The following is a 27,153-nucleotide window of genomic DNA, read 5'->3' on the forward strand; positions in this document are numbered from 1 at the left end:
CGGCCCGGCGCAGCGGAGCCAGTGTTCCTGCGCAGACCCTGCTTTCTTGCTTGTGCGTGCCTGATGGTGGTGGACGCGAGGCAGCCGGCGAGCATGGGCGTCCGCGGCGCCTGCTCTCCTGCCGCGAGCGCCGCCGACTCGCGGAGCAGCGGAGGTCGCACGCGAGTCGCCGCATTGGGTCGAGAGCGCGTCGCGGCGACGGCACGAGACGCGTTAAGTGCCTGCGCCGCCGGAGAATTTGGCGGGCGCAAGCAAGCTCGGCGCCACGGTCTCGCGCTCGAGACAGCGCAGCGCAGCGCAGCGCCGCCCGCAGCGATGAGCAACGCGCGCTCTCTGGCGCTGGCATCGCTGCGATCCCGGCGCCGCCTGGGCACATCCCGCGGAGCCGCGTGCTGTGTGTCCCGACTCAAGCCAGCGCTCAGGTGGGACAGAGCGTGTGAGAGCCACGCGGGCGCCGCAGCTCCGCTCCTCTGCTTGCTTCTGTGCGGTCGCGTATGCGAGACCGGCCATGTGACGCCCATGGCTGGCACCAGCCATGCAGTCTGCGCCTCGCTGCCTCCTCTAGCCCTCCTCGCTATCCACGCTCGGCACCCGGGCGCACCTATCTTCCGGCCCTACGCCCCCACAGTACGCAACGTGTGAACGGAACAAAGAAGGACTCTGCGTTGCTATGTGGCGGCCTCCGCCGTCGTCTTGGCTGCTCCATCATCGCCGCCGCCGCCCGCACCGCTGCCGCCAGCGCCGCGTTTCCGCCGTCTGCGCGCCGGAGCGCCGTCCTTGGCAGCTGTCGCAGTGGCGCCCTGTGGGGCAGCGCCGTCGTCCCGCTTGCGCTTCTCGCCGCTCTTGGCGCCCTGCTGCGCCTCGGCCGCCGTGGGAGCGCTCTTCTTCTTGCGCATCGAGAGCGGGTTGGGCTCCTTTGCGCGCCGCTTCTTGGCGCCTGGCACTGCCGCTGCTGCCGCTGCGGAGGCAGGCGTCGAGCCCTCGGCTGCATCGGCCGCATCGAGTCCCACGATGTCGCCCGTGGCGCCGCGCGATGAGCCGGCTACAGACGAGGCCGAGAGCCCGAGCGCCGAGGCCTCGTGTGCGTCTGTGCGCAGCTTGTCCACCTCGAGCTGTGCGAAGTAATGAGAATCACGAGGCTGCGCGGGCATACAAGAGCGGACACTCACATTGTCGATGCGCTCGCGCGTCTTTTCGCTGATCGGCTCGAGCACGAGCACGCTGCGCTCGTTGGCGTGCACGACTGGCACGCCAGGCACCTCGGCACGCACCCAGGCACGCAGCGCAAAGGAGTTGGCACAGAGCACGTAGCGGTGCTTGTTCGTCGGGCCTGTCACGCGCATGTCAGCCCGACGTCTGTGGCGTTGGCGTCTGATGCAGCATGGCGAGCATGCAGGCTTCGCCAGTGCAGCGGCTCCATCGCACATGACAGTAGGGGCCTCGCCGATCTGTCACGCGCCGCTGCATCCCTGCCACACCACTCCTCACCGCGTTCCGGCCACTCACCCATGCTCTGGCGCACACACTCGTCGCCGGCGATGGCCTCGCGGTGGCCGCAGCGGCGGCGCTCAAAGGTCTTTGCCATGTCGACGGCGCGCGCCTCGACGTCGCCGTCCTTCTGGCGGCGGTAGAGCTCGTTGATGGCGCACTGCGTGATCATGCACTTGACCTCGCCGCCCTCAGCCTTGGGCCGGCGGTGCCCCAGCGGCGCGGCGGCGCGCACCTGCAGCACGTCGGCCAGGCGTGCGGGCACGTCGGCGGGCGCCAGGCGCTGCTTGGCCAGCGCCAGCACGAGGGCGCTGTCGAAGAGCAGCTGCAGCGGCAGGCGGAAGGCGAAGTGGCGCATGTACAGCGCCAGCGCCTTGCGGTACGTCTTGGCGCGCTTCTGGCGCATGGTGGCAGATTGAGGATGGGTGTGAGGGTGGGGTTGGGAGAGTGGCGCCGGGGAGAGGAGCGAGGTCAAGGCGGGGCAGAGGCAGCCAAAAATCAAATCTCAGGCCGGCGGCGGCTGCGCTCTCGTGCGGGAGCACTGACGCGCGCCGTGCCACGAACACACCGCAGACGCACCGGCCGCGCCTCACTCCACCCCACGTCCACACACCATGTCCGACAGCGCCGAGCCCGTCGCGCCGCCGCCGCCATCGAGCAGCACCGCCGAGCCCGCCGCGGCGGCTGCGTCACCCGCCGACGATGCCGCCGCCAAGCGCGCCGCCCGCAAGGCGCGCATCCTCGGCAAGGGCACCGACCGCCTCAACCGCATCACCCAGACGGGCCGCGGGCAGGAGGCCGCCGAGCTCTACCCGGCGTCGCCGCCGCCGCTCGCCTCGCCGCGCGCTGCGCCTTCCAGCTCTGCTGCTGCGCCGGCAGACGACGACGGCGAGCCGCCGGAGATCGACATCAGCTCGCTGCGTGCCATGCAGCGCGCCGACGCGCCGCCGTTTCCCGGCATGCCCGAGGGCGGCTCAGGCATGCCGGCGTTTCCCGGCATGCCCGAGGGCATGGAGCTGCCGCCGCAGATGCAGCAGATGTTCTCGCAGCTGCAGTCGATGATGGGCGGCGCCGGCGGTGCCAGTGCCGCCGACGGCGCGTCGCCGTTCGGAGCGTCGCCGTTCGGCGGCATTCCCGGCGCCGAGGACTTTGCCGCCAGCAAGACGGACCGCATCTTTGCCGTCGTGCGCGCGCTGCTGTGCGCTGCGTTCGGCGGCTACCTCGTGCTGCCGCTGCTGCATGCACACAAGGCCGCCAGCGCCACCGAGAGCCTCATCGCGCATGTCAACGGCGGCGCCATGATGCACTGGGCACGCCTGGGCTACGAGCGGCCCAGCCCGTGGGACGCAGGCATGTACGGCGTCGAGCAGCTCGGCCTCGGTGGCATTGTGAGTGCGGCGTGAGCGTGCTCGCTGGCCATCACGCTAACGCGCTGCCGCGCAGCCCGTCTTCTACCTCTTCATCACGCTCGAGATTGTGCTGCAGTCGACCCGCATCATGCTGCTGCGGGTGAGTGCGGCAGCGCACGGTGCTGCAGAGGCGCCTCTGACGTCGCCTTGCCTCAGTCGCGACCACCACCGCCGTCGCTGGTGCAGAAGGTGGCGCCCTTCCTGCCGCCTGTCGTCTCGTCGCTGCTGCTCACGGGCTCGAGCTACGTCTCGCTCCTCAACTCGCTCGTCAACGACGTCGCCATCGTCGTCTTTGTGCTGGGCATCTCGATCCTGTACGCCGGCTGGCGCGTCGGCTACGACCCGCTCACGCAATGAGAGATCCGGAGCATGTACTGCAATGCGCGAGGTGGGAGGGCAGACACGCGCGCTGCTGTATGTCATGGCGGTCGGCCGCGCTCTTCTCGATGCACCAGAGATGCTCGCTCATCGCATAAGATAGATAAGGGTACGGCTCAGAACCAGACGCCGTGGGGAAGCGGCAGGCCGTCGCCGCGTGCGGCGTATTCCTCGCGCAGCTCCTCGGCACGCGCCTGTGCTCGCGGCGTCTCGAGCTCGCGCTCGACGTCCTGCCAGCGCCGCTCATCCTGGCGCCAGTAGGCGAACGGCCCGTTGGGGTGCGCTGTAGGAGGCGGAGTCAGCGCGGCAGCAGGAGATCCATCACCAGCGCAACGCACCCGATGGCGGGTTCTCCTCGCGCTCCGCATCGCTCCAGATGCCGTAGATGGCCGCGCGAGTACCGGGCGGGCCGGGCTGCACGGCTCTGTGAAGGGCTGGACGTCAGCCGAGCTCCGGCCGTGACAGCTTGCCACACGCACTCGAGCTTCCAGCGGTCCTCGCCATCGTAGCGGTGCGTGATCGAGAAGTGTATGCCAGAGATGGCTCGCTTCGCCTTGCGGCCATCCGGACCGGGCGCGGCGCTGGTGCCGGGAGCAAAGACGGGCCGGACCACGCCGTGCACCTGCAGCTGGGGTCAGCTGATGAGACTGCGCGAGCGAGCGCTGAGTCACGTACCGCTCCTCGCGGCGTGGGGCCAGCGTCGTCCACGTTGCAAGTCCGGCCCTGGGCCAAGTCGTGTCAGAAGGAGCGGGCCAGCTTGCACGTCAGACCCACCTCGAACCACAGCGGCGGATAGTCCTCGTCCTCGATCTCGGTATCCACCTCCGTGCGGTGCTCGGGCTTGTGCGGCAGGAGGCGCAGCTGGAGATAGAGGAAGTCGCCGACGGCTTCGCTCTCTTCTTCGAGCCGCGGAGGCCGCCGGGGGTTGAGCTGCTTCTCGGGGTTGCCCCATCGGTGGCCTCGCTGATGCGCATCCGTCGCGTTGTATTCCAGCCAGTCGCGGTAGTCCAGGAAGCTGTACGTGCCGATCCAGACGCCTGCGACGTCGTGCGTCAGCGAGTGCCCTCAGATGCGGCGCCGCATGCCTCACCCTCGAGGTGCGCCCAGTCGTACGGCTGGCCCGACGGCATCTCCTTCGGCAGAGCCGCTCCTCGCGAGTGCTCGAAGCCAGACGGAGGGCGAAGCAGGTGCGTGGCCCGATTGTAGCTGAGGCGAAGGTGTCAGCGGCGTCGTGAGATCTCGCACGCCATGCTGCGCACCCAGCAACGTCGTTCGTCCTGTCCTTTGAGATCTCATCGTTCTCTGGCGCGCCGAGCTGCGGCTCGAGCAGGCCCGGCGAGGCGATGCGACGCAGCCAGGCGGCGCCCCAGCCGTGCAGCTGCGCGTGCATGATGTTGGCGTGCATCTGCGGCGTGTCAGCACGGACCTGTCGGTCGGCAGCGGCAGACTCACCACGACCTGCAGCGCCTCCACCACGACCCAGTCGATGCGCTTCTCCGGCACTTCGCCTCGTGCCAGTGCCTCGCGCATGAGCCGCCGAGGAATGGAGCCGGCAGCTTGGCCGGCGAGCGTGATCAGGTCTTGCTCGTCTGGGTACAGCAGAGAATCGGCGCTTGATGAGCTGTCGGCGTTTGATGAGACTGCCGATTCCTCGCTGGAGTAGTCGGCTGCCTCCTCTTCCAGGCCCGGGTGCAGCAGCGGCGGAGCATCTCCATCCGCAGAGTCAGCGTCGGGGGACTCGGACTGGCTGTCATGCCCTTCCGTCATCTCGTCGATCCCCGGCGAGGTGTCAAAGAGGTGCAGGTCATCCTCTTCGTCGTCCCAGAAATGCAGCAACTCGTGGGCGGTCATGCCGCCGTTGTGCCGGCCGAGGCTGAAGTCGACGAGCTCCAACTCGGTATCCCATGCACTATACTCGCGCTCGTTGTCCTCAAAGTTGTCGCTCGCGTCCGCAGCATCATCCGGCTCGCTCGGCTTCTCCCACAGCCGGCCGAGCGCCTCGGCGCTGAGCTTCGTCGAACCGAACGGCACGCGTGGAGCCTCCAGCAAGAACTCCTCCTCGCTGTCCGATGCATCGTCGCCTGCGTCGCTGACGCGGAAAGCGTTGGCGCCTGCCGGCGGCCGGTACGGCAAGAAGGGCCCGAAGCAGTTCTCGGGTCCAAAGCGCGCTCCAGAGTAGACGATGCGGCGGGCCCGTCCGCGCAGACGCTTGTCGCCCGCCATGGCGTCGCGCGAACCGTAGCTGAAGCCCGACTGCGACAGCAAGTGCAGCGGCGCCGCGAGGCGCGCGTCAGCTGGCGGCCGGTGGTAGTGAGCCTCCTCCAGGTCGTCTAGCGTCGAGCCTGAGCGCACGCTGCCCGGCACAGAGATGCGAGCGTCCGAGGCCCTGACACCCAGGCGATGATTCGCCAGGACCGGCAGGCACGGCCGCCGTCCCGCTGCCGGGCCGCGCTCGTAGGTGCGAGCGGGCGTCACGAGCTCTCTAAGGCCGTGCAGGACGTGCAACTCGGCCGCCAGCTGCTCGTCGATGGGCGCAATGTCCTCGAGTGTCATGGGCAGGTCGTCGCTGCCGTCGCCGTGGTCGAAGAGCGGACGGAGCGGCTCGGGCACCATCGCTTGCGCAGCCCGGCGCGACCGGCGCTGGCCGGGCACAGGGCGGGCCTCGCGCTGGCTAGCAGCCTTCCTGGCTGCCGCACCCGTCGAGGCGGCGAGATGCGCCTGCGCCACTGCCCTGACCGCAGGCAGCTGAGAGCCCCGGATCCTGACACTCATTCCCTCGCTGACCGGCGGATGTGATCGCAGGGCAGCTTCGTGTGCCGCGTGCCTGCGCTTGTAGTTCGCATATGCTTCTGCCGTCTCGGGCCGCTGCCAGGTCGCAACGGTCGACACCACCTCGCGCGGATAGATCCATGCGGCATACGCCGACACGCCCTCGTAGTCGTCGCCGAAGAGCGCATCGAAGGTGCGCACTGTGCGGCTGTGCGGCAGCACGCCGTTGTAAGCGTCTGGCTCGCCGGAGCGCGCCAGGCGCGAGTGCAGCGCGCTGAGGAGCGCACGAGCGGTCTCGTTGTAGTGAGCCACCTGTGGCAGCAGATGAGCAGAGATGCGGCACGAGATGGCGCAGCCACATACCAGTGCGAGCTTGTTGGACGTGCCCCGCTGCACCATGGCCGCTGCACGCGCCAGCCGCTTGGCCTGCTCGTCGCTGCGCCACACCTGCGCCGCCATGCCATCCCCGGCGGCCGCTGGCTGCTCGTGAGCCTTGCCCTTGCCCTTGCCCAGCGGCACGTCTCTTGCCGAAGGGCCCGGCTCGCCACCGCTGCAGACCGACGGGCGCGCCGCGTTGCGCGCATCAGGCTGGTCCCAGCGGAAGCGGTAGAGCGAGAGCCAGAGGTGGTCGTCGGCGGAGACGAAGGCGTGCAGCGAGCGGCAGGTGCGCGCCAGCGCCGAGACGCTGTGCGGCGGCAGCTGGGCGCAGATCTTGTGCAGCACCTCGGCGGGCAGCGAGAGCAGCGGCGCCGGCGCGGCAGGCGCAGCGGCGACGGAGCGCTTGCGGGCGCGCATGCGGGGCGTTGGTGCAAGGTGTGGTGGTGAGAGGATGGGAGTGCGACGCCGCCGGCACGGCAGCGGGGCACACAGGGAGCTGGACGGGCGTCGAGCAAGCCTCGGCTCTGCCGCTCTGCCGCCGTGCCGGCGCACTAGACTGCCGGTGCTGTCAGCTGATCGGGCTGCGCGGCCCGTGCGCGCGACCCGCCTTTGCCGCTCCCCCTGCCTTCTCGAGCTCGCCTTCCTGCAACGCCAAAGCCGACAGCGAGCGCAGTCAAATGCCCTACACCAGTCTGACTCATGGCTCACAACCGTCTGAGGCGCTCTGCGTTCAGCGCCCGGCTCGAGCAGAGCGCGTGCCGGGCGGTCCGCTGCACCCCTCTCGTGCGTGGAAGATGTCATTGCTTTCGATAGAGAAGTCAGAGGATCGCGGAAGCTGTCGTTCCAGGGAGCGCAGGCGGGAAGGGGAGTGCAAGGAGAGAGAGAGAAGCGGCACGGGACACTGCATCTAGCGCGCGCCATCACAGCGACGCAAAGTACTTGGCCACGACGTCTGGCCGCATCTCCTCGGGCAGGGCGCTGTAGGATACGGGTCAGCGCGGCTGTGCGTTCGTTCGGCTCATTCGCACACTCACTCGATCTTCGGGTAGAACTTGTCGCCCTTGGCCACGAAGAAGCGCGGTTGCCATGTCTCGCCCTTCTCCTCGCGCTCCTTGACGCGCCGGCGCTGGTCGTCCTCGATGGCCGACTTGGACTCGGTGGCCATGTCCAGGTCCTTCTCCTTGATGCCCTGGGTGACCTTGGCCCACAGCCTGCGCAGGGAGTGAGATGCAGCACCTGCGCGCGCGCAGACAGACAGCCACTCACCGCCGCGACTCGAACTCCTCCTGCTCCTCCTCCGGCCGCACCGTCTTCTGCACGATCTTGGCCGTCTTGGCGTTGAACAGCTCCTGCGTGTCGCCCGTCTGACAGCCAAAACACGTCAGCATCGCTCGAGCCCGCACACCCATGTCTGCTCACCTTGCTGTTCTTGTACTCCATCGACTCGTTCCACTTGCCGCTGATGTCGCCCACGTGCTTGCCGTTGTGCGTCACTTTGCCGGCGATGGCGTTGTACGTGCCGGTGAAGTAGCCCTGCGTGCGCGTCAGCACGCTGCACAGCGCGCAACGCAGTGCCGGCGCCGCTCACCTTCGTCTTGAACTCGACGTCGCACGTCAGGTCGTTCTTCTCGTTCCGGATCTTGCTCTGGTCGCCCAGCTCAAGCACCATCTTGCCGAACAGAATGCCGCGCGCGTACCTGGGACAGACAGCTGTCAGCAGCTGCGGTCTTGGAGGGAATAGCTTCGCTGCGATCGCACTGCCTAGGACCTGACTGCGCACCACCGCGCATCGCCCACATCTAACGCCATGGCCCGTGATTGCCTCTGGCGAGGCACGCTGTGCCCAAGGGATTGCGCGCCTGCTCCCTCCCGCAAGCGCACCCACACGACACGCTGCCGCAGCACTCACATGTTGGGCATCCCGATCGCGTACTCGCCGTCCTCGAGGCGGTCGAGCAGCACGGCGCGGTTCTCGCCGCCCATGTAGTTGGCCGCCGAGTTGCCGAGGAACTTGCTCTTGGGCTTCAGCTCGCCGTAGATGAGCAGGTTGTTGGCCGGCGACACGTAGAAGTAGGCCGAGATCGGCGGGTGGTGCGAGACTGCGGAGAGAGCGGGCGCGTCAGCGTGAGGCGCTGCAGCGCGTTCGAGGCTGCTGCGCACCCTGCTCGGCGATGTAGAAGCCCTGCGTGTCGTTCGGGTACGAGTAGGAGCAGCGGAAGTGCTCGCCCAGCACGGGGTTGTAGCTGCGCGGCGCGGGTCAGCCAGCTGAGGGGCAAGGCGATGCCGCATAGGCTGCTCACGGCTTCTTGACGCCCTTGGGCTTGATGTGCCAGCCGGAGAGGTAGTAGCGCGTGACCTGGATGAAGCGCTCCTCAGGGTCGTCGATGGCGCCGCAACTGTGCATGCGTGTCAGCGCGCCGCCTGTGCAATGCCTCTGCCGTGCGCTACCCACCCGAAGATCAGGTCCGGGTGGCTCATGAAGTCCTGCCGATGCAGTGTCAGCGCCGAGATAGCCCCACACGCATCGCCACGCTCACGGTGATGCGCTCGAGCATGCTGCGCGGCTCGAGGACAAACGTGGGCAGCGTGACCTTGCTGAGGTCCATGCCTATCCGCAGCTGCCCGATGAGGCTGACGAGGATGTTGCCGCTCTCCTCGTCGAGCTCCTCGGTGTCGTCGGCCGCGGCGCCCTCCGGCGGGCGGTCGCCGGCATCCTTGCCGCCGCCGGACGCCTTGTGCTTCGTGGCGCCGACGGCCGAGCCGACGTGGTCAAGCAGGCCCATGGTGCGGGTGCGGAGATGGAGATGCGGCGAGCTAGGCTAGCAGGTGCAGCGGCAGCGGCAGAGGCAGCAGCAGCAGCGGGCGCAGGTGGAGCAGGCCGGCGCGCGGGCAGGTGCAGCACGCGACGCAGAGGGCGCAGTGCAGAAGGTCCGGGCGGCGAGGTGGGCACGGCGGTGCGTGCGGGTGTTGCGGGCTGGAGCGGGCGGCCGGGGTGGATGGAGAGTCGGGATGCAGGAGCAAGCGAGCGTCGCAGCGGTGGAGCGACCGGCGGCGGCGTGTGACGAGCGGCGCAGCAGCGCAGCAGCCGGGCGGGCTCTGCTGCGGGCGCCGGCTGCAGTGGGCACGCGCACCGCGCGGCGCGAGGGCGCAGCGCCGCCCTCTCGCCTCGCCGCGCCTCGCTCCGCCAGACAGCGCTCCCAAGCGCGCGTCAGAGGTGCAGCAGCGCCGCCCCGCACTGCATTGGTAGCGGCCGCCGGGCCCTCGCTCTGCACCCTGCCGCTCGAGCTGCTCCTCTCCATCCGTCCCACGACAGACGCGCGCAGCCTCTCGCTGCTGCGGCACGCTGCTCCGGGACTATTTGATGAGCGGCGGCGCAGAGGAGGCCGGCCGTCGACGCCGAGGGCGACCATCGCCGCGCGGGCGGCGTGGGTGCAGCAGCGCGCGATCGCCAGATGACGCAGCGGCGCGTCGCGGAGACGTGCTGCCGTGGGCGTGCTGCCGCTGCCGGCTGGGCCGCCTCGCTCATGTCTCCGCTGCGTCGCTCGCCCGTGTCAACTTCGCAGCCAGCTCGACTTCGACCTGTCAAGCTGTCGCCTCTCCAAGTCTCGAGGGTCTCGGCTGCTGAGCGTCACCCGTTGAGCGCCCATCGCAGGCCAGATGAGCTTGTTGCTGGACGGGTGCGAATAGGACTCAGACAGCCAGGCGCGAGAGACTCCCTCCGCCTAACAGGCGGCTGTGGAGGTTGCCTCGCTCGAGCCGTGCTCCGCTCGCTCCTCCTTTCACGGAGAGACGCGCGAGCTGCCATCTGCCGCGCAATGCTCCCCACACCCTCGCCTCGCTCGGCGCAGCCGTAGGGAGTGAGACGGGCTAAGGATGGCGCAGAGTGACGCCGATGGAGCTCAGCTTCAGCGATGCCGGGCCGCTGCGTTGGAATAGAATAAGCACGCTGCGGCTGGACATCGCCCTGCTGCTGCTGCGAGCTGCCGGGTCGTGCGGACGGGGCCGTCGCCGCGCGTTCTGTCCCGGCTCTCGGACGACGCGCGCAGCCATCATGCGCATGCCATGCCGTGCTCTCCACACCGCCGGGAGCTCGCAGCAGCTGGCGCAGTGCCTCTCCTGCGAGCAGTGAGCTGTGCTGCAATGCTGTGTCTGTGGAGAAGTCCAGGTCTGCATGCCCGAGGCGAGTCGGAGGACGGGCGAGAAGCGAGCAGGAGCGGAGGCGGCTGCTGCCGGCTGCCGCGCATACCCCGCACTCGCGCTGGGAGACTGGCGGCGCGCCCGGCCGGAAGGCGGCAGCGGCGGCGCGGCCGCGTGCAGCCGGCGTGCCTGTCGGGCGTGCTCTCCTCTCCCGGCGCCGCTCTCCACCGCGCAGCTGCTTCTCGCCTGCTCCACCACCACCTCCTGCAGCCGCCGCTGCCGCCCGCCATGCCGCAGCGCAGCTCCAGCACCGACCCGCGCGCCGTCGCCGTCGCCGACCTCGATGTCGTGCACGCCGGCTGGGTGCTCAAGAAGAAGCGCAAGAAGATGCAGGGTGAGCAGCCGGGCGCGGCCAGAGGCGCATCGCTGTGCCGCAGGCGCTCACGTCCAGCGGCCAGGCTATGCCAAGCGCTACCTTATCCTCACCAAGGAGGGCCTGCTCACCTACTCGCTCTCGCCCGACAAGACGACGCGCGACGCCATCGAGATCCCGCACGCCAGCGTCACGAGCAGCAAGCGCCACGGTGTGTGCCGCCGCGGGCATGCATGCGCACGCCGGACTGACACCTGCTCGCAGGCACGCTGCACGTCGACAGCGGCTCGTCCGTCTTCCGTGCGTCGAGCTGTGATGCCCTCGCTTGGCGTCAGGCTGACGCATCTGCACAGACATCAAGGTGCTGAGCCCGCAGGACTTCGACACGTGGCGCAACCACCTGCGCTCCTTCATCCCCGAGCGCCCGGCCGGCGGCGCACAGCGCATCTATGTCAGCTCCAGCGGCGGCACGGAGCTCAAGAGCGTCGACCTCTCGCCCATCTTCACGAGCACCGACGGCGTGACGAAGCTGGCGGCCGAGGTGCAGAACCGCGTGCAAGACATGAAGGCCAAGGGCCTGGCGCAGCCGAGCCTCTTCAGCAGCCTCTTCGGTGAGTGGGTGTGAGGTTGCGCTGTTGAGCCACAGCTCATGGAGCTGCTACAGGCCAGGGCACGGACCCGATGGCCGAGCTCAGCACGCTCGTCGAGACGCTCGTCAACGAGACGGCGAACCTGCAGCACGCCATCGACTCGCGCATTCCGCGCGTGGGCGAGGCCGACGGCACGATGGACACGCTGCACTCGCGGCGCGGCGGCCTCTCGTCGCGCATGAGCATCAGCAGCTTCCACACGACGGGCACGGGCGAGGCGACGTTCTTCGACGCCGACGCCTCGGGCGAGGGCCTGGGCTTCGACGACACGGAGCGCAGCGCGACGGGCGAGTCGAGCGGCGCCGAGGATGACGGTGAGGACGACAGCGGCGACGACGATGCCACCGTCGACGGCGGCAAGGGCAGCGGCAGTGCCGCCAGCGGCTCCAAAGTGCAGTACCGCACCACGCTGCCGTCCAAGGTCTCGGGCGACGACGTGTCGCTCTTCTCGATGCTCAAGAAGAACGTCGGCAAGGACCTCAGCACTGTCTCGTTTCCCGTCTCGTTCAACTGCCCGCTCTCGCTGCTGCAGGCGTCGGCCGAGGAGTACGAGTATGCGCCGGCGCTGCTCGAGCGCGCCGCCAAGACGGAGGACTGGATCGAGCGCATCTGCCTCGTGGGTGCCTTTGCCGTGAGCGGCTACGCCTCGACGAAGCTGCGCGCCAGCCGCAAGCCGTGAGTAGGCTGGAATGACGAGCCTGCGACAGCGCCTGACGCCTCTGCTGCCAGCTGGAACCCGCTGCTGGGCGAGACGTACGAGTGCGTGCGCGAGGACAAGCACCTGCGCTTCATCGCCGAGAAGGTCGTGCACCAGCCGCCTGTCGTCGCGACGTATGCAGAGGGCCGCGGCTGGAAGTGCTTCGGCTGGAGCGCCGTCAAGAACAAGTGCGTATATGCGCCGGTCCGCGCTTGCATCATGCGCTGACACCCTCGCAGGTTCTGGGGCAAGTCGCTCGAGCTGATCCCGGAGGGCAGCCTGCGCCTCGAGCTCGACGACGGCGATGTCTTCACGTTCTCGAAGCCGAGCTCGTTCATGCGCAACCTGCTGGCGGGCAACAAGTACCTTGAGCACGTCGGCGACCTCGAGGTCACAAACGAGAACACGGGGCAGCGCATCGTCATCAACTTCAAGGAGGGCAACATGTGGGGCTCGGACAGCAGCCGCAACCAGGTGGCGGGCAAGGTGTACGACGACAAGGGCAAGGTGGTGACGGAGTGCAAGGGCCGCTGGAGCGACAATTTTGCCATCCAGAAGGACAAGGAGAACTACCAGGTGCTCTGGGAGGCCGAGGAGATGCCCGACAATGCCGAGGACTACTACGGCTTCACCAAGTTTGCCATGTCGCTCAACGAGATCACCAAGGACATCGAGCCCTACCTGCCGCCGACGGACTCGCGCCTGCGGCCAGACCAGCGCGCATTCGAGGAGGGCAAGGTGCAGGAGGCCGAGGATCTCAAGCAGAAGGTCGAGAACGCCCAGCGCGAGCGCCGCAAGAACGGCACGACGTTCGAACCGCTCTGGTTCCACAAGGAGGACGACGACCCGGAATGGAAGTACGGCGGCAAGGACGGCCTCACGTACTTCAAGGCGCGCGCCAAGGCGGCCGGCGACGACAAGGCCGCCGAGAAGGAGGACGGCAAGGACGTGCCCGGCGGCAAGGACGCGTGGAAGAACTGCCCGACGTGAGTGCCCCGCCTAGGCGCCTGACGGTCCCTGCTCATCTCCTGCCGCAGCGAGATCTTCGAGGTGTGAAACACAGGATCTCACACATATATCACGGCTCTCCGGCTCTGGAACGGCGATCGAAATTGCTTTATCATGCATCAGTTTCACACACGGACCGCGCCGCGGTGAGCTTGCGTGGTGTCCCAGAGAAGAAAGAGGTGAGGGCGAGCCGCTCAGCCGACGCCGTCGCAGCCAACGGCGCCGCGCGAAGGCGTGTGGCCGTTCTGGGCGGGCATGGCCATGCCGGCCGTGCGCGGGTCCTTCTCCTTGACCTGACTGGCGAGCTCCTCGACCTCGCGCACGAGCATGCGGCGCTGTGCGCCGGCTCGCACGCTCACGACGTGCATCTCGCCCGCCAGGCCGGCGTCGGTGGCGCGCAGCGCCGCGTCGTCGGCGTCGCTCCACTGCGCCAGGCTCTCCTCGAGCACCTCGAGCGTGACGCGCAGGTTGTGCGGCAGGTACTGCAGCATGTTCTTGCGGGCGGGCGTCAGCGGGAGGCGCGTGTGAGCGGCTCAGAGGCAGGGCTCACCGTGCCGCCCGTGGCGATGGCAAAGGGCGTGCGCTTGATGATGTAGTTCTTGCTGAACGCCCAGTGGCGGCCGCGGAACTGCGCAATCTGCTCGACGAGCAGCGTGTAGAGCGCTGAGAGCAGGGCCGGATGTCAGCTGCCGCCGGTGCGCTGCTGGCATGGCCCTGTGCTCACCCTTGGCCTTGATGCTGCCGCTGCGCTCCATGGCGAAGCTGCGGATGCCGACGTGCGCGGCGCGCAGCTCGAGCATCTTGAGGTACTCCTGGTGCGTCGAGGGCCGGTAGCGGCGGAACGCACGCAGCTCCTCCGTGAGCTGGGTTGAGGGGAGGGGTCAGCGGCGTGGCGTGCATGCCGGATCTCTGGGGCTCACCTCGTTCTGAGGGAATTGCGAGGTGATCTCAAGGAAGTTGTCGCCTGCATGCGTGGTCAGCTGCGATCGTCGGTCGTGCTGCTGGCTAGCGCTTACCTGTGGGCACGAGCGAGTCGTTCGCGCCGCTCTCGCCGCTGAAGGTCTGCGGCTTGCCGCCGTACTCCTCGACGCCCTCGTAGACGACGCCCTCCGGGAACATGGGGTTGTTCTGCGATGGCCACATGTCAGCGGCGAGGCCAGGCTGTGCGGGTGTTTCCTGGCGACCCACCTTGACGCCCATGATCATCGTGCGCAGGCTCATGTACTCCTGCGGGCTGCTGCGGCTCCACATCTGCGGGGCGACAGGCATCAGCAGCGGTCGCGATTGCAGCCGCGTCTCCGACTCACCGTCTCCATGGACAGCTGGATGGCCTGGTAGGCACGCAGCATGCGCTCCATGCCGCTCTCGAACAGCGAGACATCGCCCGTCTCGGCGCCGCGCAGCGCATCCTCAGTGCCCGCGACGAGCTTGCCGCTGGCACAGCCGACCATCTCGACGTGCACGAGGATGAAGCCGCTCTCGCTGCCCGGACCGCGGTTCCAGAAGGCGCGGCAGAGCTCGAGGTTTTCCTGCAGTGGCTGAGTGAGCGGTGCTTATGGGGTGCGAGGCAGCCTAACTCACGAAGCTGAACTTGCCGGCGGGGCCGTCGTGCTGCGGCGCCTTGAGCTTGTAGTTCTGCAGTGCGTACGACGTGGCGTACTCTGCATCAGGAAGTCAGCGCTGATCTTGCTGGCGAGCAAGATACACTCACCCATGAACGGCGCGAGGCCGAGTGCATCGCCCGTCTTCTTGAGCGGCACGGCCAGGCTGGCGGGCAGCACCTCGCGGCCGAGCGAGTAGCGGCCGGTCGCGCGGAAGGAGACGTCGGCCGGCTCAAGGAGGTATGCCGAGCTGTGGTGATGCAAATCAGCGATGCGTCTGTCAATCGTCTTCTGCTGCACTCACGCGGCAAAGCAGAGATCACGGTGCAGCGCGCTGATCAGGTGCGAGTCCTTGTCCTTGACTGCACGCTCGACGACCTGCAGCTCCGCGCCGCCCGGCTTGATGTTGTCGATGACGGCGTCGCCAAAGCTGCCGGTGGCGAGCAGGCCGTGCGAGCCGTCGGGCTGCACGATGGTCATGTCGTCGAGCAGGCGGTCCATGGTGGCCCAGGCGCGCGGCATGGCGGCGCCGTTGGGGATGGGGTCGCGGCGCGGCAGGAAGCCGCGCTCGCGGCTGATGGTGAACTGCGGCAGCTCCTTGAGGCCGGCGGCGTCGAGCTGCGGCGCCACATCCTCCAGCAGGAAGGGCGCCGGCGCGAAGGACGCGCGAGGAGCGTGTGCCGGCGGCGGCGTGAGCGTGGCGAAGCTGCGCTGCGGCGCCGAGGCGCGCAGGAGCGGCGTGCGGGAGCGGAGGGCGAGCATGGCGAGGATGGAGCGGGCAGAAGAGACGATGACGGCTGCGAGGCGGGGGCGCAGCCTCGGCGACGTCCTTTAGTAGCCTCGAGCCTATCGCAGCAGGCCGCACCGCCAGCAGCGTTGCCGACGATGCGTGCCGCGGCTCATCGACTGGTCATGGCTGGCGAAGAGCGGGAGCGTGCCGGCAGCGCCGACCCCCTGACCCCGCCGGCAAGTTGACACGCTGCTATCGCACTGCTGCGTGGCGCCGCTTGGAGTGCCGCATCCGCTCGCGCATTGCCGGCCAGCGTCGTGGTGGCAGGCTGCGTGCAGCGTGCAGAGGCTGCGCTGGCAGAGCTGTACGCCCCGACTTGCTGTTCTGCTGTATCTTCCTGGCTTGTGCTGCGGCAGGCGGCATCGACGTCGGCCGCTCGGTGTCGTGCGACACCCTGGAGGTCGTCCTGGCGCGCCGCTCGCGCTCCGCGGCGCCCGTCCGCGCCGCCGTCACCGCGAGGGTACTCAGACTCGCTGTTCACACGCCTGCAGCCCGTTGGAGGCCCTGCCCCGCCAGCTGCAGGCAGAAGGCATCCCGCAGCGGCAGGACAGAGCGAAAGTGTTCTCGCGACACAGCAGTTCGGTGACAGCAGCGCAGGCGGGCAAGGTGCGACGCTCGCGGAGCGCTCGTCTAGGACCACTCCAGCCGTGGGCAGCTCAGAGAGAGAGAGAGCGCACACGACTGCGACAGCCGCGGGTAAACGGCGGCGCAACGCGTTCGTGGGAGCGGCAGCGCCCTCCACGTCACGCTTCCAACACCGCCTCCAGCTGCAAGCCCAAGGAGAGCCTCAGCGGCCTGCCTCGCCAACAGCACCTCGCTTCAGCACACAGCAGCTCGCGATGGCGTCGACGAGCGCAAGCACGCCGCGCAGCACGCCGCTCGCCTCGCGCGCCGCCTCGCGCTCGGCCTCGCCGCGCCGGCATGCCAGCCTCGCTGCGGCCGGCCCATCGTCTGCCGTGCCGGACCAGGACGAGCTGTTCGGCGCACGGCCCAGCGGGCAGCCGCAGCCGCACGACGAGGCGTCCACCTTCACTCTGTCTCTGCCGCAGATCGTCGAGCCTGCCGAGGCTGAGGCCACGCCTAGCGCCGGGCCGGGCGGCATCCTCGTCATCAGCGGCGGCAGCGGCTTCAACAGCTGTGTCGGCGCCACGCCCGGCGCCACGTTTGCCATGCCCATCTCCGACGACGGCGGCAGCAGCAGCGAGATCATCCGTGTGCTCGGCGGGCCGTCGCTCGGCGACCTGCGCTCGCGGCTGGTGCGTCTGATCCCGCTCTCCACAAATCCGCCTCTCTCGGCAGGTACGCCGCCCACTCCGCCATCCAACGACGCACTGCATGCGCTGCTCTCCTATCGACTGCCAAGCACCGGATCGTCGCGCGACATCAAGCTCGAGTGGCTCAGCCTCGTCGAGGGGCGGCACGCGCTGTGGCACGGCATCGAGCCGGAGCGCAAGGAGTGCGTGCGCGGCTTCCTCGTGCTCTTCCAGAGCGAGATCTTGCGGAGAGCCAATAGGAACTTCAATCTGCGTGAGATGTCTTGTACACGGTGCACAACAGCGCTTACTGACTGTCGCTCTACCAGGCGGTGGCTCGATCGGTGCGTCTAGGCATCGCTCGCATGCTGGCTCTGCTCACGCCCGCTGCAGGCAACTTCTTCCTCAGCGCTGCGCAGAAGTTCTTTAGGAGGTGTGTATGGACGGCATCTGCAACTGGTCGGCGCTCACGCCGCGAGCAGCATCCAGACTGCCATCTTTCTCTTCTCGGCCACAACGCAGATGCAGGCACGCAGCGCCGGCCGCGTGCTGCCTGTCATCAACACGAACCACACGGCCACGATCGCCGCCGAGCTCGTGAGCACATAGCCTCGCGATGTGCCAGTGCACAGCTGACTGCCGCATGGTGACCAGGAAAGCGGAGAGGTCATCGTCGGCCAGTGCGAGATCTCGCATCCGGCACGGCCACGCACGCAGCGAGCGCTGCCCGACAGCGTGCTCTCGACGCACGCACCCGGCACGCCATCTTCAGCCATCTTCGATCCTTTCTGGACGATGACCAACGCCTGGACGCAGCCTGCCGTCGGGCATCAGGGCGACGGCCTGGCGCCGCAGTCGGACGATGAGGGTGAACAGGAGGAAGACGAGCCTTCTACTGGCCTGGGCAATCTGGCGTTCAGGGACGTCGAGGAGCAGGCACAGCTGCCGAGTCCGATAAGCCGTGAGCTTGTTTGTGTCGCGGAATGCGCAGCTCCTGACGCTACACTCAGGCATCTTCTACGTGAATGCATATCGCCAGGAGGTGCGGCCCACGCCGTCGCCTGAGTTCATCTCTCAGTGAGCTCGCAGACGTCCTCCTGTCTGGCGGAACGCTGATGACTTCTCGCGCAGACTGCACCAGTGCAGCACGCTGATCTACTCGTGGTACGTGCTCGCGCTCTTGCCTGACGCCGAGCGATGGCTCACACGCTCGCAGTGGCTCGCTATGGACGAGCATCATGCCTTGCCTGTCGATGCGGGGCGTCGGCGGCGCCATTGCCCGCTCACACTCGCTGCGACACAAGGTCCTGCTGCTCAACACCTCGCACGACCGCGAGACGGATGGCCTGGATGCCATCGACTTCCTCAAGTGAGACAGAGAGCGTGCGGATGCAGAGTGACGGAAGCGTCTGTCGCTGATGATACCCGCGGCAGTGCCATCACCCGCTCGCTCAATCGTGCCGATGCTGGTCTGCCGGCGCACAGCGTCTCTGACTACGTGACGCACGTCGTCTTCTTCGCCGCGGGCTCGGTCGTCGTCGACGTGGCTGCGCTCGAGGTGGGCACATCACGCCACTACATCCTAGCCGCAAGCCTTGTGCTGACGCTTCTGCTCCTTGCCTCAAGGCGCTGGGAGTGCAAGCGGTCGAGGTCGCCTCAAGCGCAGATGGCGAGGCACGCTTCGACGAGAGCATTGTGCGCGAGGCCTTGCAGCGCATCACTGGCGCGCCGCAATAGAGGGGCCTTGACCCTTGAGCAGGGGCGAGGAGGGGCTGTGCCGCCTGGACCTGAGCCGAGAGAAGCGTCCGTGAGGGCTTTTGCGCGTGAGATAGATGGATCCGATGCAGGGGCGCGTCAGCTTCATCAGCGAGCCCTGATGAGATGCTCGGACTCGGCCCGACTCCTGGCGCCGCCTGGGCCCTGGCGCAGGCAGCCACATCTCGCCTCAGGGTGCAGGCCCGGCTGCTATTTTCGGGCGCTTCAAGCAGGCCAGATGAGCTTTTAAGGTGCCTCGATCTCGCAGAAGCTGCGAGCTACACCTGCCCCCTCGCTGTCAGGAGCGGCGCTCCTGCCCCTTGTCCCGCTTGCAGGCGGCCGCGCGCACGCGCAGCCCTCAGATTGCAGCCGCAGCAGCGACGTTCAAGCTGCTCCATCTTCGGCGCCATCTCGGCGGGGTTCGGCAGCTGTGCCGAGGAGACATTCGTGCCGCCGGGCGCAGGTGCCATTTGCCCCCCTGTGCAAGGCTGCATCTGGGCCCTGAGCTGGCGGCGTGCCGAGCTCCGTGGCGGCGTGCCTCCACAGCAGCCCGAGCGCAGCCGCGCGCGAGGCGGTGCGCGTGCGCTCGGACCTTGCAGGCGCGTGCGCTGCGGCTGGCGCGCGGAGAGCAACACTCTCGCTCCTGCCTCCTCACCGCTCACTCTGCCGCATGCTTCACCTGCGTCGGGTCACACAAGCCCTGTCTCTATCCGCTCGTGAGCATCCGCTGCTAGCTACTGCTCTCCTGAGCGCTCCGGTGAGTCGACCCTACATAAGCTGGCGCGGTTTGGCCTGTGCCCTGCTCGGCATCGTCCGGATCTGTCCGTCACCTCTTCTTCTCCCTCTCTCTGACGCACCTCTTGCACCTCCTTTCATGTTCGCACCACTCCAGCTTTTCCTGCTGCTCCTCTTCTCTGCGCTCGCTTCGAACGCGCATCCGTCGCATCACCGTCCGGCAATGGGTCTTGGTTCCAAGCTCAAAGGCCTGGGCGACCGCGTGCAGGCCGAGCTCGGCGTCGGCGCCAGCAGCGGCGGCGTGCCACATGGAGGTTATCAGCAGCAAGCGTGGCAGCCGCCGCCGCAGCAGCAGGGAGCGGCATGGCAATCGCCACAGCAGCAGGTGCAGCAGGCATTCGCGCCGTACAACCCCATCCGCCACGGCAAGGTTCACGGCGGCTAGTGAGCCGCTCTGATGCATGGTCGTGGACGCAGCTGCTGATGCTCTGTGCGCAGCTTCACGAGCTGGAGCATCTATCCGCCACGCAAGTGAGTCGTCACGACAGCCGCAGTGGTGCACAGCCCGCTGATCATCTGCTGCAGCTTCACACCAGCAGAGCTGCCCTACGCGGACCTCACGCACATCTTCTACGCCTTCGCGGACGTGAACCCGACCAACGGCACTGTCTTCCTGGTCGACCCATGGGCCGACGAGCAGACGCCCTTTGACTCGCCGGCGCCCGAGGACGAGCTGCGCGGCAACTTCGGCCGGCTGCTGCGGGCCAAGCGCGAGCACCGCACCACCAAGGTCAGCATCAGCGTCGGCGGCTGGACCTTCAAGGACCACTTTGCGCCTGTGGCCTGCGATGCGAAGAAACGTGCCGAGTTCGTGCGCAGCGCACTGACGCTGCTCGAGGACTACGGTCTCGACGGCATCGACATCGACTGGGAGTACCCCGAGAACGGAAAGGAGGCGAGCGACTTTGTGCTCCTGCTGCGCGAGATGCGCGCCGGCCTCGACGCTCACGCAGCGTACAAGGGCGAGCCGCGCTACCTGCTCACGATCGCCAGCCCGGCGGGCGAGAAGAAGCTCAAGCTGCTGCGGGTGCGCGAGATGGACGGTGAGCCCGGCGGCGTATCGACCGCACTGCCGTCTGTACTGACGCTGCGCAGAGGTGCTTGATCTGTGGAACGTCATGTCGTACGACTTTGCTGGCTCCTGGAACACGACGGCCAACCACCAGGTGAGCTGCCTGTCAGGCCGTGGCCACTCGTTGCTCATCCAAATGCAGGCGAACCTGCGTGGGCCAGCGCCATCGTGCGAGGCGACGATCTCGCTCTTCCAGAGCATGGGCGTGTCGCCGAACAAGCTCGTGCTCGGCATCCCGCTGTACGGGCGCTCCTTCACCAAGTGTGCGGGCGCCGGGTCGAGCTACGCCGGGCTCGGCAAGGGCACGGCCGAGGCCGGCGTGTACGACTACCGCGCGCTGCCGCTGCCCGGCGCCGTCGAGATCAGCGACCCCATCGGCGCCGCCTCGTGCCGCACGCCCGACGGCGAGTGGGTCACGTACGACAGCGTCGAGACGGCCGCCGACAAGGCGGGCTACGTCAACTGGGCCGGCCTGGCGGGCACGTTCTACTGGGACATGAGCGGCGACGCCGTGGGCGCGCGCAGCATTGTGCAGACGGTGCGGCGGGGCGTGAGTGTGCAGGCAGTGTCAAGCAGTCAGTGCAGAGGCTTACGCAGGTCACTCTTTGCAGCTCGGCCAGCTCGAGATGAGCCCCAACCACCTCTCCTTCCCGCAGAGCCGCTTTGCGAATGTGCGCGAGGGGCGTCCGTGATGGTGCTCTCGGCCGTGCTTCTTGCGCCCTCCTCCTTCTCGACCTTGCCACTTACGCTCGCCAATTGCACGCACTTGCTCGCACGGTGTGTTCTTGTGTGTGCGGACCCGGAGTGCGTGGGAGCGGAAGCAGGCTCAGGGTCCAGGCCGGCAGCACGTGATTTCTGCGGACCTTCTCACGGCGCGCGCATGCGGCGGCGGCGGAGCGGCGGGCGGCGGGCGGAGCGGCGCGCGCGGGCAGGCCGGCAGCGGCGGCCGCGCGCGGTGCGAAAGATGGGGCAGCGCCGAGAGCGACTCGAGAGCAGCAGCAGCACCTTCTCCAGCTTCTCCCAGATTCTTATTCACATCTGCTCCACGTTCCCCACGGCCCTCGGCTCACAAGCGTGTACATAGCGCCCGCTGCGGTCCTGGTCGCAGTGCGGCACTCTCTCCGACTCGACGCGCCGCACCTCTTGCTGCTGCTGCCTTGCACATCTCCATGGCGTCCAGCCCCGCGCCCACGCCGGCGGCTGCCGAGCCGCCAGCGCCCAGCTCGTCCGACGCTGCAGCCGCTCCAGCAGCAGCGCAGCCGCCGACAGAAGCGCAGCAGCCGAGCTCAGACGGTGCGGCGCCCGGCACGCCGCGCCAGTCCTCGCCCGATGCTGCGGGCCCTACGTCGCCGCCCGCCGCCGCCGCGCCGCCCTCCGGCCCACGCTCGCGCCGCGTCGCCGGGCCGTCGGCGACGGGCAAGGTGAGCAACAAGAAGAAGGAGGCGCTGGCACAGGTGCCCTGCAAGTTCTTCCGCTCCTCCAACGGCTGCTCGGCGGGCAGCGAGTGCGCCTTTGCCCACACGCAGGGCGGCGGCGCCAATGGCGGCGCCGGCGCCGGCGGCCGCGGCAAGGAAGAGCTGGCCGTGTGCCAGTGGTTCCTCAAGGGCAACTGCCGCTTCGGCCACAAGTGTGCGCTCGCACACCTCCTGCCGGGCCAGCCGCCGAGTGTGAGTCGCGCAGAGGACGGCCCGCCGCGGCGCGCACTGACGCTGCGTGGCAGATGGACCGCAAGAACAAGCGGGCGCAGCAGCTCGCTCAGCAGGAGCAGGCCGGCATGGGCGGCGCTGCCGGCGGCCGCGATGGCGCCGGCAAGCAGCGCGCTGAGCGGCGCAACGGCGGCGACGATGCCCAGCGGCGAGGGCCGGGCATGGCGGGCATGCACGGCCAGGCGAACGGCAGCGGGCACGTCGGCGACGGCTACGACTCGCTCCTGGCGCAGCAGCCGATGCGCAGCGCCAACGCCGGCCCGCCGGGCATGCAGCGGCCACTCGTGCCGGCGAACCTGGCGCTCAGCCACGACCCCGCCGTGCTCTTCTCGACGGACAGCAACGGCGCCATCCACCTGGACGGCTCTGGGCCGTCGGCGGGCGTGCCGCTGCACTTTGGCGCCGGCGGCCGGCAGCCGCCGCATCTGATGCAGCACCCTGGCGGCCTCTCGATGCAGCAGCCCATCGCCTCGAGCAGCGCATTCGGCACGTCGCCGTTCAACTCGGGCAGCGGCGGCGTGTTTTTCAGCGGCAGCCACGAGCAGGGCGGCGCCGGGCCATTTGCCTCGTCGGCGGGGCGCAGCTACGGCGACGGCAGCAATGGCTTCTCGCGCTGGCGCAGCGATGCCGACGGCCGTGCGACGGACGATGAGGACGACGCGGAGGAGTCAGAGGAGGAGGGCGACCTGCTTATCAACAAGGAGGACTTCCTGCCCTCCAGCCTCTCCGACCTGCTCACGCCTGCCGAGCTGTCGCGGCGGCGGCGCACGCAGGCCGGCTTCCTGCATGCACCTGGCCAGTCGCTGCCCCAGGGCATGGCTGCGGGCCTCTCGCGGCTGCACGCGCTGCCGCCGCCGAGCTCGGCCCAGGAGCCGTCGGCCGGCTATGCCGGCTACAGCTTCGACTCCAACTCGGAGCAGCAGCACTTTGTGGCGCCGTCGAGCGTGCTGGCGCAGCGCGCCAACCCGCTGAGCCTGGCGATGAGCATGGGCCGCTCCGTCTCCAACGCCTCGCTCGACGCACACCACCACCAGTCGTCGTACGGCCTCTCGGCGTCGCCTGGCCCGGGCATGGCGTTCCGCGGCGGCTCGTCGCCGCTGCCCGCCGAGGGCAACGGCATTGCCATCCACCGCGCCTCGGCCGGCGGCGTGCCGCAGCACCCTGGCATGCACCGTCTGCGCACCGACACGGTGCGCCAGCAGCCGAGCCCCATTGCGCTGCCGACGATGGGCGAGGAGGTCGACGACGGCCTCTTCGAGCTTGAGTAGGCGCGGAAGGAGAAGATCGTGTTGTGCGTGTCATCCAGGTTTCCCCGGCGTTTGCTGCCACTTCAGTCTACATCCCATAGAGAGCGTCCAGTGTTGTACAGTAGTCGTCAGGAGAAGGAATTGCAGATGACTTGTGACCTCGCTGCGCTTGCGCATGCCCGTCGAGCCTCCGCTGGCAGCCGCCATCAGCCACGTGCTGGCCCTGCGCAGCCCGTCGTCCCGACTGCAGCGGCAGCCGGCCGACTCCGCCTTCCCATGTGCGCCCGAGCGCAACGCAAGTCCGGCCCGCTTGAACTTCTTCGCACATGAGGACGTCTGCGCATGACAACAGGCCACTGCAGCTGCACGTGGGAGGCCGCAAGCTGTCGGCGGCCAATAGTCCTCCGCAGCGCGCGACACCGGGCGCGCTCGGGCCGCCTCGACGCCGACGCCCTCTGTGCCGTGGGCGCACAGGCCGCTCAGCCTCGCATCGCACCCTCATCCACGGTGACGCACACGACGAGATCCGGACCTCATCGGCAGCCACGCAGTCGCCACCGGCATGGCAGGCGTCTAAAAGGCAACGCACGCAGGACGGGAACGCGCAGCCTTCGATCGTTCTGTCCGTCTCTGCGTCTCGTGCCTCTTCCAACTCGCCGCACACCCACCGCGCTGCACTCGTCGGCGCCCGCACACTCTCTGCCACTCTCCGTCTGCTCTGCGAGCTGGCTCGCATCACACGCTCGGTCCTCTGATCCCTCGCCGCCCCGTGCTCCGCTGTGCCCCGCGCTCCTCGACGGATTCGCCCTGACGACCCTTCTCACCACTACCTCCTCTCGCCTCCGTCATGCCGCGCACACTGCCTCCCGAGATCGTGGCGCACATCTTCCAGCACGCCCTCGTCAACGATCCCAACGGCGCAGGGCGCAGCATCTCCCTCGTTTCGCGTGCCTACCTGCCTGCTGCTCGCATTGCACTCTACCACACGCCGCACATCACCCGGCACAACATCCATGCCTTCCTCCGCTCGCTGGCGAGCACAGCTCCGAGCCAGGCGGTTGCCGCATCGCTTGTGCGCCGCCTCGTCTTCTGCACGGCCAAGCGGCAGGGCGACGCACATGAGCACGTCGATGTCCGCCTCGTGCTCGACGCGCTCATTGCGTGCGGGCCGTACGTCGAGGAATGCTTGCTGGACATGACCTGCTCGGCCGTAGCGTGCGTCGCCTTGCGTCTCTGCAGCGGAGCCATGCTCACACTTCTCCGTCAGATGCTCGTGGGCGGATGGCACCGGCAGTCTGGAATCGTACGCAAATGCGCTCGGCTCGCTGCGGAAGCTCCGCGAGCTGTCGATTCGCTCGCCAAAGGGCTGTGAGTACCTTGCGATGCCGCATCGGAGGCTCGTGCTCATCAGCCTTCTCAGACATGCCGCCCGGAGCGCGCCGTCTGCTCGAGGCTGCGCTGGGCCAGAGTCCGCAGGTCAAGTCGCTCAACCTCTACTGGACGTCGCCTGGGCCCTTCGACGCGCCGGGCAACGTCGAGTCGCTGCACGACACGCTGGCCGCATGTCCGCACGTCGAGCGGCTGCGCATCATCAGTGCCAGCGACAGCAGCAGGGCACTAAGTCCCAGCACGGGACACCCATCGCGCGGCGTGCCGGAGCAAGGCGCCGAGACGGTCGACATCTGGCCCAAGCAGCGTACGATTGAGCTCGAGCCACTGGAGCATGAGCAAGACATGGACATCCGCGCCCGCTGGGCCGCCGCAGCGCGTGCCGACGGCTCGACGTCGTCGGACTCGGACCCGCCGCACGCGCCCAACTCGCTCGGCCTCTTCGACCTCGACCGCAGCCGCGCGAGCAGCGCCAGCAGCGGCGCCAGCAGCGTCGTCGCCGGCCTGACGAGCCCTGCGCTGGCCGGCGCGCTCGTCGTCGGTCCGCGAGCGGCAGCGGGCAGCGTGAGCAGTGGCAGCAGCAGCCTTGCGGCACGCAGCAGCAGCACGAGCAGCGGCAGCAGCGCACCGGATGCCTCGGGACGGCGCGACCGCAGCACGAGCATCGCCGAGCACCACAAGCACCTGCCCGTCCTCGCCGCCAACGCCGAGGCCGACAGCGCCGCCCCGCCCGTCGCCGTCCACGCGGCCGTGCAGCGGGCCGCGCGACGGCTCGGTCGCCAGCGCAGCCTGGCGGCAGGCATGAGCCGCGTCGTCGAGGAGCAGGGCGGCGCCGGCCTCTCGGAGGCGGCGCTGGCTCGGCGCCGCAGCGTGCCGCACGGCCTGCGCTCCCGGGCGCGCGCCTGCTCGGCCAGCACCGACGAAGGATGGGAGACGTTTGTCGGCTCGCTGCTCGCTGCCAATGCGCCTCGTGCTGCGGCGGCGCCCTAGGCCGTGGGTGCTAGCCATCGCTGTCGTGCGGTCGTGCCTGCCTCCTGGCGCTGGCCGAGGCTCATCTGTGCCTGGGCGTTCCTCGCTGCGCTTCATCGCACTCGGATCGTGCCTCGTGCGCTATATATCTCCGTGATCGCACCAACGCTATCCCCTCTCACGCTTGTTCCCCTGTCCCTGACTCGAGTAATCCCATCGCATGGAGGGCACATCAGCCGGCAGCCAGCGTGACAGGCGTGTGCACGCAAATAGACCCGAGGGGTCGCTTTCAGGCACGTCTTGAGGAAGAACGGGCCAGGAGAGGAATGAAGGAGGTGCCAAGAAGGAATCAAGACGAGTGATGGCGCTAAAGGCGCTACGCCCAGCGATAATCAGATGCGCGTCAGGTGACGTGCGTGCCTCTGCTGGCCGCCGGCGTGGCTAATTCCGCGGCAAGTGCGCCAAGCTGACGAGTGGTCCCCTGGGTCTGCATCTGCGAAGTACTGCCCCTCGGAAGACAGGAGGCGCTGCTGATGCTGCTCACGGCCTCGGCCGCGGCAGAGATCTGGCTGACGCTCGCAGTAGCGGCCGAGGCGGAGCTGCATTGCGAATGGCAGCGGCCGCCGCTGTGGGGAGCGCGGCGCGGCGGAGGAAAAGCGAGCGGCAACGTGCGGCGGCTCGAGCGCTTCCTCCGGCGTCTTGTGTGCATGGCGCCGGACACAGGCCGCGTGCTGCTCTCCACCTCGGCCGCATGCGAGCGGCTCCGGCCGCGGCGCTTTTGCCGGCTCGCCGCGCGCGCGTCATCGTTGCGAGGCGATCTCGATTTTTTCGACTGGCGCTGCCGAGAATCTCAAATGGCAGCGAGCTGCGCCGCCGCTCAGCCCATCTGCAATTGGCGCGCGCGCGCCGAGAGGGTCTCGCGGGAACATCATCGTCTCGGCAGCGGCATCGCAGCGCGGGGTTGGGCAAAAGCGGCATGGCGTGAGCTGAGGCGTGCCGGCGAGCGAAGGCGGCGCACGCATGATGGCCGTGGCCGCGCGAGCCGCCGGCAACGAGACGGGCGCTGCAGGGGCCGCGAGCTGGCCGAGAATTTGCTCGCCGTACGTCAAATCGCGATGCGTGCTGATGCGACGCTGCGAGAGGGGAGAGCGACGAGGAGCGAGGCGAGGCGCTCGGAAAAAGTGCAGCGCGCGATCAGATCTTGGGACGGCGCCAGGAGAGTCGCGGCGTGCGCGTGCGTGCGGCGTGCGGCGCGTGCCAGAAGCAGCCTCGGCCACGCCATCTCGTCA

At 68.5% G+C, this 27,153-nt stretch overlaps 12 protein-coding genes across 12 annotated transcripts; 7 read left to right on the forward strand and 5 right to left on the reverse strand.

Annotated features, from left to right (window-relative positions):
* Nucleotides 1-643: 643 nt before the first annotated feature.
* On the reverse strand, nt 644-2,051 carry FA09DRAFT_358807 (hypothetical protein). Its single transcript, XM_025745011.1, has 3 exons — nt 1,507-2,051; nt 1,170-1,330; nt 644-1,112 (listed from the first exon to the last, which is right to left on the reverse strand). The coding sequence occupies exons 1-3, from the start codon at nt 1,892-1,894 to the stop codon at nt 669-671; spliced, it is 993 nt and encodes a 330-aa protein (XP_025600320.1). The 5' UTR covers nt 1,895-2,051; the 3' UTR covers nt 644-668.
* Nucleotides 2,052-2,102: 51 nt separating this feature from the next.
* FA09DRAFT_336880 (hypothetical protein) lies at nt 2,103-3,254 on the forward strand (the record flags this gene model as incomplete). Its single annotated transcript, XM_025743937.1, has 3 exons — nt 2,103-2,876; nt 2,932-2,997; nt 3,054-3,254. 3 exons carry the CDS (start codon nt 2,103-2,105, stop codon nt 3,252-3,254), a joined length of 1,041 nt encoding a protein of 346 aa, XP_025600321.1.
* Nucleotides 3,255-3,512: 258 nt separating this feature from the next.
* FA09DRAFT_328172 (hypothetical protein) lies at nt 3,513-6,868 on the reverse strand. Its single transcript, XM_025741670.1, has 8 exons — nt 6,408-6,868; nt 4,728-6,356; nt 4,535-4,680; nt 4,366-4,481; nt 4,050-4,312; nt 3,951-3,998; nt 3,614-3,897; nt 3,513-3,558 (listed from the first exon to the last, which is right to left on the reverse strand). Exons 1-8 carry the CDS (start codon nt 6,837-6,839, stop codon nt 3,519-3,521), a joined length of 2,958 nt encoding a protein of 985 aa, XP_025600322.1. The 5' UTR covers nt 6,840-6,868; the 3' UTR covers nt 3,513-3,518.
* A 584-nt stretch (nt 6,869-7,452) lies between these two features.
* FA09DRAFT_315640 (Oxysterol-binding protein) lies at nt 7,453-9,468 on the reverse strand (the record flags this gene model as incomplete). The annotated part of the gene is made up of 9 exons (XM_025740810.1): nt 8,960-9,468; nt 8,875-8,906; nt 8,723-8,818; nt 8,583-8,665; nt 8,332-8,521; nt 8,011-8,119; nt 7,842-7,955; nt 7,689-7,786; nt 7,453-7,633 (listed from the first exon to the last, which is right to left on the reverse strand). The coding sequence occupies exons 1-9, from the start codon at nt 9,203-9,205 to the stop codon at nt 7,453-7,455; spliced, it is 1,149 nt and encodes a 382-aa protein (XP_025600323.1). The 5' UTR covers nt 9,206-9,468.
* A 1,379-nt stretch (nt 9,469-10,847) lies between these two features.
* Nucleotides 10,848-13,269, forward strand: FA09DRAFT_294648 (hypothetical protein; the record flags this gene model as incomplete). Its single annotated transcript, XM_025740085.1, has 7 exons — nt 10,848-10,953; nt 11,018-11,143; nt 11,197-11,232; nt 11,286-11,543; nt 11,573-12,257; nt 12,312-12,467; nt 12,519-13,269. The coding sequence occupies 7 exons, from the start codon at nt 10,848-10,850 to the stop codon at nt 13,267-13,269; spliced, it is 2,118 nt and encodes a 705-aa protein (XP_025600324.1).
* Nucleotides 13,270-13,371: 102 nt separating this feature from the next.
* On the reverse strand, nt 13,372-16,051 carry FA09DRAFT_328176 (hypothetical protein). The gene is made up of 10 exons (XM_025741671.1): nt 15,193-16,051; nt 14,999-15,138; nt 14,869-14,948; nt 14,595-14,816; nt 14,476-14,538; nt 14,304-14,415; nt 14,208-14,251; nt 14,012-14,150; nt 13,838-13,950; nt 13,372-13,781 (listed from the first exon to the last, which is right to left on the reverse strand). The coding sequence occupies exons 1-10, from the start codon at nt 15,648-15,650 to the stop codon at nt 13,482-13,484; spliced, it is 1,671 nt and encodes a 556-aa protein (XP_025600325.1). The 5' UTR covers nt 15,651-16,051; the 3' UTR covers nt 13,372-13,481.
* A 187-nt stretch (nt 16,052-16,238) lies between these two features.
* Nucleotides 16,239-18,468, forward strand: FA09DRAFT_328178 (hypothetical protein). The gene is made up of 8 exons (XM_025741672.1): nt 16,239-17,205; nt 17,261-17,275; nt 17,325-17,364; nt 17,414-17,528; nt 17,586-17,892; nt 17,942-18,008; nt 18,063-18,095; nt 18,148-18,468. The coding sequence occupies exons 1-8, from the start codon at nt 16,518-16,520 to the stop codon at nt 18,302-18,304; spliced, it is 1,422 nt and encodes a 473-aa protein (XP_025600326.1). The 5' UTR covers nt 16,239-16,517; the 3' UTR covers nt 18,305-18,468.
* Nucleotides 18,469-18,586: 118 nt separating this feature from the next.
* On the forward strand, nt 18,587-19,635 carry FA09DRAFT_203762 (hypothetical protein). The gene is made up of 2 exons (XM_025739450.1): nt 18,587-19,443; nt 19,579-19,635. Exon 1 carries the CDS (start codon nt 18,813-18,815, stop codon nt 19,404-19,406), a length of 594 nt encoding a protein of 197 aa, XP_025600327.1. The 5' UTR covers nt 18,587-18,812; the 3' UTR covers nt 19,407-19,443; nt 19,579-19,635.
* Nucleotides 19,375-21,331, forward strand: FA09DRAFT_305112 (hypothetical protein). Its single transcript, XM_025740493.1, has 6 exons — nt 19,375-19,443; nt 19,579-19,865; nt 19,920-19,952; nt 20,007-20,524; nt 20,577-21,103; nt 21,165-21,331. Exons 2-6 carry the CDS (start codon nt 19,645-19,647, stop codon nt 21,243-21,245), a joined length of 1,380 nt encoding a protein of 459 aa, XP_025600328.1. The 5' UTR covers nt 19,375-19,443; nt 19,579-19,644; the 3' UTR covers nt 21,246-21,331.
* Nucleotides 21,332-21,567: 236 nt separating this feature from the next.
* Nucleotides 21,568-23,670, forward strand: FA09DRAFT_358815 (hypothetical protein). The gene is made up of 2 exons (XM_025745012.1): nt 21,568-22,220; nt 22,274-23,670. Exons 1-2 carry the CDS (start codon nt 21,723-21,725, stop codon nt 23,525-23,527), a joined length of 1,752 nt encoding a protein of 583 aa, XP_025600329.1. The 5' UTR covers nt 21,568-21,722; the 3' UTR covers nt 23,528-23,670.
* Nucleotides 23,562-24,489, reverse strand: FA09DRAFT_203845 (hypothetical protein). The gene has a single exon (XM_025739451.1). It carries the CDS (start codon nt 24,240-24,242, stop codon nt 23,595-23,597), a length of 648 nt encoding a protein of 215 aa, XP_025600330.1. The 5' UTR covers nt 24,243-24,489; the 3' UTR covers nt 23,562-23,594.
* Nucleotides 24,354-25,885, forward strand: FA09DRAFT_336888 (hypothetical protein; the record flags this gene model as incomplete). The annotated part of the gene is made up of 3 exons (XM_025743938.1): nt 24,354-24,721; nt 24,774-24,874; nt 24,927-25,885. The coding sequence occupies 3 exons, from the start codon at nt 24,354-24,356 to the stop codon at nt 25,883-25,885; spliced, it is 1,428 nt and encodes a 475-aa protein (XP_025600331.1).
* Between the last annotated feature and the right edge of the window lie 1,268 nt (nt 25,886-27,153).

Source organism: Tilletiopsis washingtonensis, assembly GCF_003144115.1.
Source record: "Tilletiopsis washingtonensis strain MCA 4186 unplaced genomic scaffold FA09scaffold_4, whole genome shotgun sequence".
NCBI classification, from domain to species: Eukaryota; Fungi; Basidiomycota; class Exobasidiomycetes; order Entylomatales; genus Tilletiopsis; species Tilletiopsis washingtonensis.